The sequence below is a fragment of the Myotis lucifugus genome, unplaced genomic scaffold (genome assembly GCF_000147115.1).
Source record: "Myotis lucifugus unplaced genomic scaffold, Myoluc2.0 scaffold_498, whole genome shotgun sequence".
In the NCBI taxonomy this organism is placed as follows: Eukaryota; Metazoa; Chordata; class Mammalia; order Chiroptera; family Vespertilionidae; genus Myotis; species Myotis lucifugus.
In genome coordinates this window covers 176,273-190,496 of record NW_005871546.1, presented here as the reverse complement: position 1 = coordinate 190,496, position 14,224 = coordinate 176,273, and the positions used below count along the sequence as shown (strand labels likewise).

General features: G+C 63.5%; 2 protein-coding genes across 2 annotated transcripts; both read left to right on the top strand.

Moving 5' to 3' along the window:
* Positions 1-7,955: 7,955 nt before the first annotated feature.
* PRR35 (proline rich 35) lies at positions 7,956-9,953 on the top strand. Its single transcript, XM_023744918.1, has 2 exons — positions 7,956-9,052; positions 9,320-9,953. Exons 1-2 carry the CDS (start codon positions 7,956-7,958, stop codon positions 9,951-9,953), a joined length of 1,731 nt encoding a protein of 576 aa, XP_023600686.1.
* Positions 9,954-12,709: 2,756 nt separating this feature from the next.
* Positions 12,710-13,105, top strand: NHLRC4 (NHL repeat containing 4). The gene has a single exon (XM_014446046.1). It carries the CDS (start codon positions 12,710-12,712, stop codon positions 13,103-13,105), a length of 396 nt encoding a protein of 131 aa, XP_014301532.1.
* Positions 13,106-14,224: the final 1,119 nt, after the last annotated feature.

Sequence of the window (14,224 nt, the reverse complement as noted above, 5' to 3'; positions counted from 1 at the left end):
CTGGCCCCCTCCTCTCTGCCACTTGGGTTGGCCCTGTGTGCCCCCACGGCCCTCTCTCCCGGCCCCTCTCCCAGGCTGTCTCTGCCCACCCATTGGCCAAGGCGGCCTTCCCAGGCGGGCGGTGATGTGTTCTCACTTGTGAGGCGTTCCTGTCAGAAGCACTTAGTGTACAAATTAGCCTCTGCCTCCTGCCTCCCTCTACACAGCTCTGGGCGCTGGACTGACAAGGCCGAGGCTCCCGGCCCTCTCCCGCCTGCCCCAGGGCTGGGGCGCCAAGCCCATGTGCACCCCTGGCCACCCACCCACAACCCAGCAGGAGGGAGGCCCCCAGCCGCCAGGGCTTCTCTCAAGGACCCGACCTGATCTGGATGGGACCACAGAGCGGGGCGTGCAGGGATATATTGGGGGCCAGCACCTGGGTCCGCCCCCGGTGTCAGGTCCCTGTTGAGAGCCATGAGGGACGGACTGGAGCCATGCAGAGGCTCCGCAGCCCCACCCGCTGGCCAGCCTGCCACTCAGGCAGGAAAAATCGGCTATGACAGGCCCAGGAAGGCCAGGCCCCGGGGGCCCAAGGGGCACCGCACACAGCTCCTCTTCCAACATATGGTTGCTGTCGGCCTGGGGCGTTGCTTGGCCGGTGCTGGCTGAAGCTGGGTGGGGGCTCAGAGGCTCAAGCCACTCATCCCACCCACCTGGCCAGGCTGCTCCCTCAATGATCCAAAGGCTCCTGCTCCAGTTCGCATGCCGCCCACCATGGGGAGCTCACTCCCACGGCAGCCCCTCCGCCACAGCCGTCTGAGGCACACCGAGTCTCCACACCCCACGCCAGAGTGGCTGGGGGCCTGGTGCGTCTGGGGGTAGAGCACACAGGGAGGGCAGCTAGTGGGAGGACGCAGGATGCGGCACATTTGAAGTGGGCACGGGACAGTCTGGCCCAGGAAGCAGATGCAGAGGCCTTCTCGGGACCCTGGTATAGAAGCCTCCCCACCGGGCCCCTTTCCTCCAGGTGGGCCATCTCTGGCAGCCCCTCACAGATTCCCCGGGGACTCCCAGCCGTCCGTGTCACTGCAGTGGAGTCGTGAACACGTGCTGGGATCCCCATCCACATAGACACCCAGCCCCATCACCGGCTCTGCCCCTCCCCTCCACCCTGCTGTGGGCCCCCAGTGCTCTTGGGAGCAGTGACCTCAGGTATGACCCCCTTACGGCCAAGCCCTGGGCCCACCCCTCTCAGCCTTGGCTCCTTGAGGCCACCTCGAGTGGGCAAGGTGGAAGGAGTGCCAAGGATGACCCATGCTCTGGGCCCCAGGGGCTTGTGGACACCAAGGCTGCCATATGTCCCAGGGCTCACCAGTGAGAGGGTGAGCGAGCCATGGCCATCACCCTGCATGGTGCTGACCCCTCTCAGGTCTGTCAGACCCTGCCTGGGGGCTCCCGCTGCCCCTACCCCCCACTCCTATCCACTGGGCAGGCTAACTCAGTCCCTACCCCTGTCCTGGCAAAAGCTGTGTGTGTACACTGAGGGGATGAGACAGGCCTACTGGGCACCGTGCCACCGCCCCCTGCCTTCCCTGGGCCCCCTGTCTGTTCTACCCCCACACCCCACCCCCAGACACACACATTCAGGCACTAATGGAGGTGACAGCGGGGGGCTGTGGGCAAGTTGGGCAGGTTAAAGGCCAAGATGAGCTCTGACTGAGGGCAGAGGAAGGGGTATGGGTCCCCACACCACCCTGTTCCAGGACCAGCTGAGGAGAGAAGGCTGCTCCCCAGGACCTGGTGCCAGAAGCATCCAGAGACTAAGTCAGTCTCCACCACCCATTCTGCAAGTGAGGGGACCTAAGCAAGGCTTCCAGGACTCAGGGCAACATGGGGACCAAGCCCCATGCCAAGGGGGTGCCTGTCACTGCCTGAGGAGACAGACGGCCTCCCTGGGCCCAAGTTTGCCCCAATATGTGGGGTGAGTCCCATTGGGCAGGTTATCACCCACCCCCACACCCCACTTGGGTGGAAAGTGGGACAGGCCCCAGGCACAATGTGTACCAGCTGTGAGGGAGCAGATGTGCCTGGAGAGCCTCGAGCAGAAAGCACAAGGGTGTGGGGGGCTGGCGCTGATGTCCTGGCCTCGCCTGGTCTCGGGTGCTGGGGACGGTCATCTGTGCACCTGATGGACTGGCCTGACACGTGCATAAGCCCCTGGGCTGCAGCTGCAACCGAACTCCCAGGACCTACCCTCACCACCCCAGACAGCAAGCTTGGGGCCCACTTTCGCCCCTGCACAGACCCCGCCTGGAAGCCCAGAAACTTACCCAGGTCATGCCCCTTGGGTGCTGAGTTCCTCTGGAGGTGCTGCCATCTCTCCGCTCACCCAAAGTTGGGGGGGGGGGGAACAGCCACAATAGCAGCCACCATGGCTGGTGCTGAACTCACTTTCCGTAGCCACCTCCTCCTTTTCCCAGAGCCCAGTCCTCGTCTCTTCCCGGGGGCTCCTTGGTCACCTGACTTCACTGGCCTGTTCGCTCTGCCTGCTTCGAGCAAACTTTCTAATCCAATACCTTTCCCTCCCCTGGATGATGGCAACAGCCTCTAACCAGCCCATCCGCTGTGGTGGCAGCTGTGGCCTCTCAGAGGGGTCAGCCAGTGAGGGGCAGGGAAGCACAAAGCTGTTTCTGGGACCACGTGGCCAAGATCTGGGATCCCCACTCACACTGTCTCAAGGTGACCTGCGCCCACTGCCCTCTGTGGGCAGTGCCTGTGACGAGGGGCCTGGGCCTGGCTGGGCACGTCCTGGGTTGGGTTTGTGTGCAAAGGAGCAGGCCTCCTGGCCCCCACGCTCCACAGGACTGCTGGCGTGACGGCTGCTCAAGCTGTCTCTCGGCCCGGGGCTGCCTGCACGGTCAGCTGGTCAGCCGGGCCAGGCCAGGCCGGCAGAGAGGAGAAAGCGGGCATGCTGTGCCACCCACTGCAGCCCTTCCTACTCCGTGGACTTGATGGGGAGAAATGGAGCACCCCAAGTGGCATCAGGGGAGGTGGCGTTGGAGCAGAAGGGAGACCGGACTGCACACTCACCCTCACATCAGTGTCTTCACACTGGCTGCCCCCAGAACCTCGGGACCCTGTTCCTTATGAACACGTGTTGGTTGAAGAAGGACACCTGTGCCAATAACTGGGCCATGGCCTGTCCCCCTCCTGCACAAATTGGGAAACCGAGGCCTGGCTCACAGGGCCCAAGACATGCTAAACTCTGGGTCCGGTTCTCTCCAGTTCTCTTTTCCCCATTCGAGATGGGACACCCAGAGGCCCCTAGAGGGTACTCCTTCCTTCCCCTACATACTCCTGTCCCCCAAACTGAGCTGGGGACACTCCAGGAAACCTGTAGCTGAGCCTACAGGGAGAGCCAAGTGAACTCTCATGGGGCCCTCTTGCCTCCACGGAGCCCGCCTGGAGCAGCACTCCCCCCTTTGGCGGCGGATCCCATACCCTGCCTGAATGGCACCATCACACATCTCCGGTATTTTCTCCTGAATGAGGCAGATTTGCTGGGAGAAACATGGCCTGGCTCTGTCCTGGCTTGTCTGCGTCTGTGTCCAGATGGAACTGGCTGGCCAGATGAATTTCCATGAGGACCCAGCTGAGAAGCAGTGGGACCCCAGACTTAAGATTTGGTATCTTGGGGAATAATGTGGAAGCTGGTATACCCTGGTGGGGCTGGGAGCAGTTCCGGCCATGGGGACATTAGCGGGGAGCATGGTGGGTCTGTGGATATACAAGCCTCTCTCTGGCCGCCCCCCCGCAGGCCCTCCAGCAGTGGAGAGGAGTGCAGACAGACGGCGGAGGGCTGTACAATCTCCCTGGGGCACCTGCCAGGGGAGTGAGGAGTCTGGGCTGGGACTGGAGGAGGTGGTAATGCTTTCAGGAAGTGGGGAGTGAATGTATGGGTCAGTGGGAAGGGCAAGGGTTTGGGGTGCAGATCCATTCAGCCTCCTGTTTGGAGAAGAGGAAACAGCACTGGAGGCATGGCTTGGGCAGGCAGAGCTGGCCAGAAAAGGATTCTTGTTCCACTGTCCCCTCATTGGGCTGTGCCACTCAGCTCTGTGCTCCAGCCCTCCTAGGACTAGGCTCTGTCCCCTCTGGGCTGGGCTGCAGCACACACCCCCCCCCCAGGCTGGCTCTGTTCCCCACAGCACCCCCTGTCCTGGGGCTTGGCCCCTAGGCCCTGGCTCAGCCCAGGCTGGCTCTGTTCCCCAGAGCCCTGCCCTGACGGATGCTTGGCCCTTAGGCCCTGGCTCAGGCAGGCAGCTGTCAGGGGCCAGAGCCCTGCCCTGACGGATGAGTGCTGACGGCCCCTCTCCATGTGCCCTCGGCCGCTGACACCCCATCACACCGCTGCGGGGACCCCGGGAGACCTGGCCGCCTCTGCGCGCACCCCCGCGGCAGCCTGCAGGCGACGGGGGGCGGGGACGGTGCCAGGCGCCCCGCATTCGTCTGTACACCTGCGCCTCCACTCTCCTGGCTCCTCCGCGACGCTGCCTGTCCCTGGTGGTGCCACTGGTGTCACCGGCCACCGCTCCATCCAGGAGTTCCCGGCGCTGCGCGCTGCGGGGCGAGCTGGTCAGGTCCTGGGCGCGCCAGGCTGGTGAGTGCGCGCGAGGGGGTGACTGTGCGCGGGAGGAGGAGGAGAGACGGGGGCTGGGGGACAGCGGGTCACCTGGGGTGGCCGAGGGGAGACCGCAACCTGCGGCCGCTCTCCCCCGCCCCCGCTAGCCGGTGTTGGAGGTCGCAGCGCCCCCCGGAGCCCAGCGCGGCGGCGCACGCGCGGCCGCTCCTGCCGCCAACTTCAGTGGGTGCGAGTCGGCGTCGGGGTGCTCGGTCGGTGGCGGAGGCTTCGGGGACTCGCTGCCAAGTGAGTGACTGCAGACCCGCGCGGAGGGGCGGGGGGCGCTCCCAGCATCGGGCCTCAGTTTCCCCCGCGGGAGTCCGTGTCGCTGCCCCAGAGCCTGAGCCGGTTTCGCGTGGGTTGGGGAGAAGAGGGCGCCGGGTGGGGAAGGAGCGAGAAGTTTCTGCCTGATCCTGGGGGCGACGCGCAGACTTCTCGGGGCGCCGCGGGCTCTGCTCCGGCCAGGGCGCAGGTAGGGTGGGCGCGAGCTTCAGCGCAGCTGGCCAAGTTCAGGGGCCGCGTGGAGGGGGGCGGGGTGTGTGTGGCGGGGGGACTCGGGAGTATCCCAGACACTACTTTCCCCACTTCCAGGCTCCGTGTACCCGGATAACTGAGGGAAGCAGCCCCATCCCTATACGAGGGCGCCCTCCAGGGCGAGGCTGGGGAGGGCAAGGGGGAGGGAGTTGGGGTCACCCCCTCCTCCCTACACCTTGTGGGGTGCCCCCGAGTCCCAAAGGGGCCAGCGGGATCCGAGTCCCAAAGGGGCCAGCGGGATGGGTGAGCTGTAATCCTTTGGTGGCTAGTGGCTGCTCCGGGTGTCCCTTCTTCTCCCCTCCTGGGGATGGGGCTCCTGCTCTGGCTGCCCCAGTTCTCCCCAGACAAGAAAAGGTTAGTGGGATCCGGGGGTCTGGGCTGGCACAATGTGGGTGCAGGCGCTCCAGAGGGGCCTGCACCCTGTCACGGGTTGGGACACGTGTGCAAATGAATGTGCCTTTGGATGTATGCGGGTGCGTGCTGGTGTCTGGGGGTGTCTCATGCTTGTGCACAGCATGCCAGGTGGGTGTCAGGCATCCTCTGGGTCCCTGTGCGGCCAGCAGCTGCGGAGATGGTTCCTGGACAAGCCCCCCACTCGCTCCTCCTGAGTCCTGGGGCCCAGGAGGGTACCCCCACCCCCCACCGCCGAGTCCAGGGACTGGGCTGGGAGGTGAGGTGGGCGGTGGCACCAGGCAGCACAGCTGTGTGGCTCCCAGGGCTGGGTGATCGATGGCCCCAGCACAGCCGTCTCTGTCTCCCCAGCATACATGCCCATTTGTCATCTGTATCTTGGGGGGCTGGGGGCTGGGGCCTGCCTCTACACCCACCACTAAGTCCAGGGCAGTCTGCAGCCTTTCGGGGAGCCCCGAGCCCTTTCCTGGTCCCAGCCCCCTCCTCCCAATCCCTCACCCCTCTTGGAGCCCCATCCCCTCCCAGATGTAGACATCCACAAACTGCTCCCCTAATCGCTGCTTACCCTACCTTCCACGTCCTGGCCTTGACCGTGCTAACCCCCTCTCCAAGGCCTCTTCGCATGGACAGCCTTCTCTACCGCTCTGGCTGTCCCCATCACGGGGGTGCCCACCCAGTGTTTGAGAGCGGCAGACATGACTGCCTGCCATGTGCAGAGCCCGCAGGCCAGCGGGAGAAAACCTGCTCTCCGTGGCTGCCTGGCTGCCCCAGCCCCCTGCTTACCCACTGGCCATCCCTGAGCCCTGGGGAGCAGGATGAGTGTGTCCGTCTGCATCCATGAGAGTGTCTGACCGTGTGTGTAGTGTGCATGTATGTGTGGGCACATTGCACCTGAATGTGTCTGAGTGTCTGCTCGCACCCCGCCTGCGCTGTGAGTGCATTCATATGCAGTTACCATGTCCACACGGGGTGTGGTGTGAGTCTTGTGTGTGCTGGTGCCGGACCCCATGAATTTTGGAGGTCCCTCTATTCCGACTCAGCCCAGCGGTGCAGGGGTTGTCCCTCCAGGCACTGAGTGAGAGTTCAACTAGAGCCTCAGACGTGAGTGTGCACACACTCTCCTGGCGCCCCACGCAGGCACACACCGGGGAGGTGGACAGCCCAGGTGGTGGCCCAGATGGAGTGCAGAACGGCTCTGAGTGAACATGCAGGGCATGGGAAGAGGAAGAGGTCTTGGCCGAGCTCGGCAACTGCAGGCTCGGCTGCTGACCTGCCCGAAGCCACCCAGATGGAGCCAGGCTGAGCAGGTGGCTGTGCTGGGGGGCCATGCTGTGACGTCCACGCCCCCCAGCCTGGCCCACCCCACGTGAGGCTGACCCCCTCAGAAAGCTCGAGTACCCAGGAGGAGCACACACTCATGCGTGTGCGCACAGAGGCTCCGAGCCTTCTGCCGGCTTCTCCTCTCAGTGGCTTTTATCTCCGCTTCCTGGCACCAGCAGGGGGTCTTTGCAGGGGAGCAAGACAAGGAAGAGCTGATGTCCCCCAGGACCAGGCCTGGTCACACTCAGCTTCTTCCAGTCACTCACCAATGCCCGTTGGGTAAACAGAAACAGGTCTGGATGGAATTACCCCAGAACTGGGCCTGCTGGGGGCTAGCTGGGCCCGAGGCAGAGATAAAATACAAGATATCTAGTTAAACTTAAATTTCAGGTAAACGACAAATACTTTTTATGGTATGTCCCAAATATTGGCTAGATTATACGTTAAAAAAAAGTATTTGTCATTTATTTGAGTCAGATGTAACTGAGCATCCTGCATTTGTTTTTGTTCTTTTGTTTGTTTTGTTTTATTAATCTACACCCAAGGATCTTTTTTTCATAGATTTTTAGAGAGAGTGGAAGGGAGGGAGGGAAGGAGGTAGAGAGAGAGAGAGAAACATCCATGTAAGAGACACACATCGATTGGTTGCCTCCCACACACGCCCCAACCAGGCAGAGATGGAACCTGCAACCCAGGTAGGTGCTCTTGACCAGGAATCGAACCCGAAACCCTTCTGTGTGGGCCGACGCTCTAGCCACTGGGCCCCACCGGCCAGGGCTGGATACCTGCATTTTTATCATCTACACCTGGTGGCTGTAGAAGTGTGGGTGGAGAGGGACTGAAGGGGGAGGTGGGGAGGGTGTTCTAGGTCCGAACTACATGTGGAAAGGCCAGGGAAGCCCAGGCTCCGGGAGGAGGCAATGCCACACCCGGCTTCTACCCCTGGAGCTCTGGGAGCTGACAGAGGCACTGACCAGGGCCCCCTTGTCTGCAGGTGGCCATGGTGCCGTGGCCGGTCCACTAGCAGGCTGCCATGTCCCGAGAGGTGGCGGGCTCATGCCGCCTGGGCTCCGGGGCGCGGGCACGGGCACGGAAGCCCAAGAAGCCCCACTACATCCCGCGGCCCTGGGGGAAGCCCTACAATTACAAGTGCTTCCAGTGCCCGTTCACCTGCCTGGAGAAGTCACACCTGTACAACCACATGAAGTACAGCCTCTGCAAGGACTCCCTCTCGCTGCTGCTGGACTCCCCCGACTGGGCATGCCGCCGGGCCCCTGCCACACCCCGGCCCCTGGAGCCCGCTACAGACTGCCCCTCTGACCCCACAGAACCGGGCAGGCGACCCCGAGGGGCTCGGCTCCCAGATGCTCCCGCCACGCCCGACCTCGTTGTCACTGACCTTCTCTCCCTGCACCGCTGTGTCGGGGGCCCCAAGCCAGAGGCTGAGGGGTCCCCAGGGACACCACCCCCTGCAGCCAAGGATGCCCAGAAGGGTGTGGGCCTGGGAGGGCTCCTGGCCGAGTCATGGAAGCCAGGGCTGGGCAGGGGCCCCAGGAGCATGGCTGTGGCAGACTCAGCTGCAGTGGGCCCTGAGAGCAGCGTCCCCTGCTACCCTCCGCCCACCTCCAGCGAGTGCCCTGAGGCCCAGAGCCTCCAGCTGTCCCTGCTGGGAGTCAACTACCCCCTTGGCCCCAGCCTCTTTTCCTACCTGGGGCCCTCCCTGGCCACGGCAGCCCATATGCCCTTCCTGGGCTCGGCCAGCCCCCTGCTTCCCCCAGCCTCTGCCTTCTCCGCCCTGCAGCCCCTAGAGCGCCCCACCCCTATCCCCCGCCTATACTACCCTCTGCTCCTGGAGCACAGCCTGGGGCTGCAGGCAGGCAAGGCTGCTGCCCCTGCCAAGCCCCCTGCTCCTCCCAAGGGACCCCCTGGGACTCTGGCCCCTGGGCTGTTAAAAGTGCCGGTACCTGGGCTGGGTGGGCCCTGGCCCTGTGGTGCCCCCAGGGACCCAGGGCAGGAGGGAGGGCTGGAGCTGGCTGCCCAGAGTGACCCCAAGAGGAAGCTGCCCCCAGGAAGCAGGCTGGAGCCCCCGAAGGCTCCCTCCAGCTTGGCCAACTTTGGTTCCCAGAGCAGGTAGGTGTCAGGGTTCCCCAGTCATGTTGGGGGGTGGGTTGAGGTTGGGGGAGGAGGGCTGAGCCTCTGTTCTGACTTAGTGTCCAGGAATATGTGCTTCAGGCCACAGGGAGGAAACTGAGACCAGAGAGCCAGTCTGTCTGTCCTTCCGGGGCCCCGGGTCTCTAGGCCAGGGAGACAGGCTGCACAGGGGGCACGCGAGAGAGTGGGGCAGAGGCTGGGGACCTGGGGGGCAGCACAGCCTTCTGACCGGCTCCTACTCCCTAGCCTGCGGCATGGCCCCTCCGTGATTCTCTGGCCTGAGGACAAGGAGCCAGGCGACCCCGAGATCCTGGGCCCTGTTTCCCCCCTGCCCCAGCAGCCACCGGGCCTGGTGCTGGGGGGCCCCGGGCATGTGTGTGAGGACCTGACCCGGGCTCTCGGCGACTATGCGAGGGTGGAGCAGCGCCTGGGGCAGTTGGCACCTGCCAGGGGCCTGGCCCCACGGCCTCTGCGGGAGCAACTGGGCAAGATCCGCAGGGAGCTGCTCACCATCCACCAGGTGCTAGAGCAGGCCGTGCGCCCCCCAGACGTGCCACTCGACCTCTCTGTGAAACGGACGCCCTCCAAGGTGCCCGAGGTGTCCTCAGGGTCCTGGGGGCAACCAGAGCTGGGTTCTATATTGGCCCAGGGAACCCCCGAGCCACCCAGAATGCTGGGCCCCACAGTGGCTGAGCCTTTCTCTGGCCAGACCACCAAGTGCGAGGCTGACTCCAGTGTCCCTCCCCCGGGGCTCCCCCTCCAAGCCCCAGATGACCCTGTCATTCCTGGCAGTAGCTGGGGCCCCCGTGGCAGGGCCGGGGGCTCCTGGCCTCCCGAGGCTGCCTCTGGCCTGCAGAGCCCCCCACGTGCCGAGGTCTGACCACAGCTCCCGCTGCCCCCTCTGTCCGTAACAGACAGAGGCCCTGCCCCAATCCCATGCACAGCACCTGCCCCCTGCCTGCCTCAGCCCCAGGGGCTGACAGACACCTGGAGCCTGCCCAGCATGCCCGTGAACAGCCCCCACCCACCACGGCCGTGGCCTGTCTCTGGGGCCACACAGGGACAGCAGAGTCTCGGCTTTTTGTTGCTCACGGCTGTGGACATTAAAAGAGAAGCCACCGTCACACACCCTGTCCGAGCCTCCTCTTTCCCTCGCTGCTGCACTCTCACCATCGGAACACCTTCCCCCGTGCAGATGGACCAGCCATGGGCATCTGGGCAGGCAGTGTCCTGGGCCGCCTGCCGGGTGTCCGCCTTCAGACCCTGACCTGCCCTGTTGACTGGGCCCTCCCTGGAGGGGCAGAGTCTGGAGATAGAGTGGGGGCTTTCCATCGGGAGGGGCCGAGCAAGGAGAAGCAGGTGCGGGTCAGACCAGCGTGTCAGCACATTGGTGGTGGGCAGGGCCTCCAGGCATGCCTCCAGCCCCTGTGCCTGGCAGGGCAGCCCTCGTGTCAGATCCATGCTGGAGGCTGCTCCCACCGCAGTGGAAAGGTGCTCCCCACATTCTGTGGCCCAGGGCTGCTTGCCCAGCATGGCCTCCACTGGGCCCCTGCCAGCCCCTGCAGTCATGATAGGCATCGGGTGGCCTTCACAGCTCGCTGCCTCCCTCCCAGCACGACCAGGCTGGACCTGGCCTTTCCCACAGGCTGGGGTGGGGGCAGGGAGGGAGGGGCTCCTAGGGGACCCTTGGACCCAGCTAATCACTTCTCTCCCTGGGAATTGGCCCGCTCAGGAATAGCCCCAGGGAAGGCAGTTCCTGCCTGCGCCCGGCTCCCCGAAGCTGGACCAGCCGGGCTGGGGCCAGTCGGAGCAGGACCTGTGGCTGCCCCATTAACTGTACGGGCAGCAGATAGCATCGCCGCCCTCCCCACCAAGGGGCGTTAAGAGCCAGTGTCCAGGGGGGGTGTAAGCCAGCCAGGCGGGGAGAGCTGTGAGTTGCTGACAGAGGCTGACCCTCCACCTTCCAGGGGCTTCCCAGAGGAGCCGCAGGGGACTGTGGGCTGTTAGGAGTGTCCAGAGAACCCCCAGGCCCTGAGCCTTGGGCCTCCCATCGGCACCTGTAGGTGTCGTGTCTGCTGCTCCCTGATATCTCATCACCCACAGGGCAGACATGAGCCTGGCCCTGTTGGGGGAGGTCACCCCAGCTTCACCGGTGCAGAAATGGAAACAGAGAGACAGGACCCGACCTGCCCATTCTAGGGGTGGGGGGACAAGATGGACCCCTGGAAGTCCTCCACCTGGACTCTGGTCCTGCTGGGGGACAGGGGTGGGGGGGACCGCTTCATCTGCAGGTATTTGCTCAGGGCCTTCTGAAAAGCGAGCCCATGCCTGACATCGCAGAAGGGTGTGGGGTGTACGGCTGTGGGGAGGGGTTGGTTGCACAACCATGAGTGGCATCCAGCCAAGCGGGGGCAGCAGGAAGAATGGCCCAGAGGCCAGGACACAGGCCCCAGGGCAGGAATGTAGCAGCACTGGGAGTCCCTGGGGTTTCGCAGCTGAGTGTCAGGACTCCATAGGGCCCGGCTTCTCCTGCCCCCTTCTCCTTGCCCACATCAAGGTGGCCCCTTCCACTCCCTCAGGCTCTAGTTTCCAACTACAGAGGCTGCTGCTGGAGCAGGGTCCAAAGTCTCCCGCACTCCTGCTGGCCTCCCTGGGTAAGGGCAGGTGGGGAGGCGTAGGACAGGACCCTGGCCTCATCCCTCAGCGGTTGGAAGTCTCCAGGGACTGTGTGGTACCCATGGGCAGGGGCTTGGGCTGTCCCCAAGAAGGGTCACTTTCCCTGCCTAAAGGAAGGAACGGTTTCCTGGGCAAGTGACTTTGAGAAACACTCCTCATCTGTCACCCTCACCCCCATCTCGGGACATCTCAATGCCCGCAAGCTCATTCAGGTCTCAGAGCAAAACCCACAGCAACCTTCATGGTCCATGTCCCCAGAACCGTATTCCAGGCGTCATGCTGGGAAAATAGGACCTAAAGACACAGCTGGCTGCTGGCTTTGCGGGCTGAACCAGGCTCAGGACCTGGTGGAACTGAGTTTGAATCCAGCTCCCTCCCCGACCGCCACCCCCACCTTCACGCCTCAGTTGCCTCCTCTGGAGAAACAGAACACCAGCACTGCCTGGAAGGGCACAGGGGAGCTGAGGCAGCTGCTGCTCAGTACACCGCGGGGCATGCTTTCTCTAGCAGCCCCAAACTTGGCCCAACCATAGTGACTTGCAGGCACACCCACCTTCTGGCTTCCTGCTCTGACCTCTGGGCTTCCCCACCAGCTGGCCAGCTGCCCCCCAGGCCCTTCACCTCACTCTGGACCGTCCTGGAGACTCGGCTCATTCCTGGCTGCTCAGGCAGATCCCGGTGCCTGCGGGGCTGAAGGGGGCCCAGGGTCTGCACTGCTCCCTGGGTGGCCTGCTCCCTGCATCTATGTGCCGGGCCTTGAGGGACTCTGCTGCTACCTGTCCTGCCGGGTGCCAGGGTTCAGGGACTTCGTGCCAGAGGATGTGGCTGTGACAGCTGTTGCACTCATGGTGGTCAGTGAACTTGTCCACAGGGCTGTCCACACACTCCAGCACACTTCCCAAGTGCCCGCGGAACTGGGTGATGGTGGGCACTTCCTGGCCCCTCGGGGGCTGGCTGTGGATGCCCTTCCTGGTAACAGACTACGTGCCTGGAGCTGTACAGAGCTTCACATTGGGACCCACTTTGGAGCTGCTGGTCCCAGCCTCCAGGCTGGGTCTGGAGGGGCCCTGCTGGGTGGGCCTGGGGTCTACAGGGGCTTTTTGTCGAAGTGCCTGCCAGCCACTGGGCTCCCTGGGGGGCCTGACGGGCCACGGCTTTGGCAGCCTGTTGGGTGTGGCCACTGACTCAGAGGGTAATGCTATTGTGGCAGACAAGCAGCAGTGTCAGGCTGGCCCTTTCCCTTGGGCTAGGACACCCTTCTGCATGGTGTTCGAGGGGCTGGGGAAGCCCTCAGGCATGGCCTCTGTGCCCCAGAGCCAGCTCATGTTGATGGACGCAGGGGCCAGCTACATGTAACACCCGTAGCTGCCCTGACCAGGAGGGCTCAGATGGCAGCAGCCCCCTCACTGTGCATGGGTCCAGCCCTCAGGCCTCCAGATCACCATGAGAGGCAGAGTCCTCCAGCACCACCAGCCATATCTTCCTGATCCTGCACATTTGCTGAGCACCTAGTGGGCCAGGCCCTGGGCTGGCCTCCTGTCTTCTCTGGGAGAGAATTCAGACTTTGTCAGCAGCCACAGATCAACTGCCTCCCAGCCTCCAAAGTTGGGTCTGCTTCATGCCCCAGCGCTCACCACTCCCATGTCCACTCAGGCCCTGGCTCGGGGCCCAGGAGGCCTGAGCTGTGGGACCAGCAGCTGAAGCCTGGAGATCTTTGGCGTGTTGGACAAGCTGCCAGCACTTATCCAGGCAGGATCTCCCACCAGATGCCCCAGTCCCGGTCTCCTAATCAGTCACAGGCAGGCAGGGAGGGTGCAGCTGGGCTGGGTGGCCTGGACAGGGGTGTGGCTCCTCATAATCCCCATCCTCAGAGACGCCCCAGGTTCCGAGTCTCCTGCAGCCTCTCGTGGCCCAGCCGAGGTAAGGGGGCGGCAGAGGAGGGGCTACCCTGGGTGTCACATGGATGGACTGGGAGTCTTCATGGCCCTGGCCCCTTCTCCCATGTGACACTATCTCACAGGCTGTCTGATCATTCGTTTTCTCCTCTGTAAACCAGGACCAAACAGCTCCAAGTCCCTGGGTGGAGGTGCTGGGAGGGTTCCAGGCAGTGGTCAAGTCAAGGATAGCCTTCCCTATGAAGACAGATTCCTGCTACTTAAAAACAGCAGGGAAAGGAGTCCCCAAAACGGTGGGAAAGTGCGGGTGACTGAGTCTGATGCCCAGACAGGCTCCTAGTGCCAGCAAGAGGTCTTCAGGGGGAGGGGACAGTGCCTGGTCCTGCTCCTGAAGGCCGATGATGGGGTGCTCCTGTTTATCACCAGGATATTGGGGTCTGTAGTTTTTAGTCCATTCACCTCTGATAAGGTTCCCTCCATACCTCCCAAGCCCTGTGGGCAGGGGCATTAAATGGGTCAATGTAAAACGTATGCAGAAGGTGCTCGGTAGTTGTTGCTCCTGGTGTTAGGGTATTATACC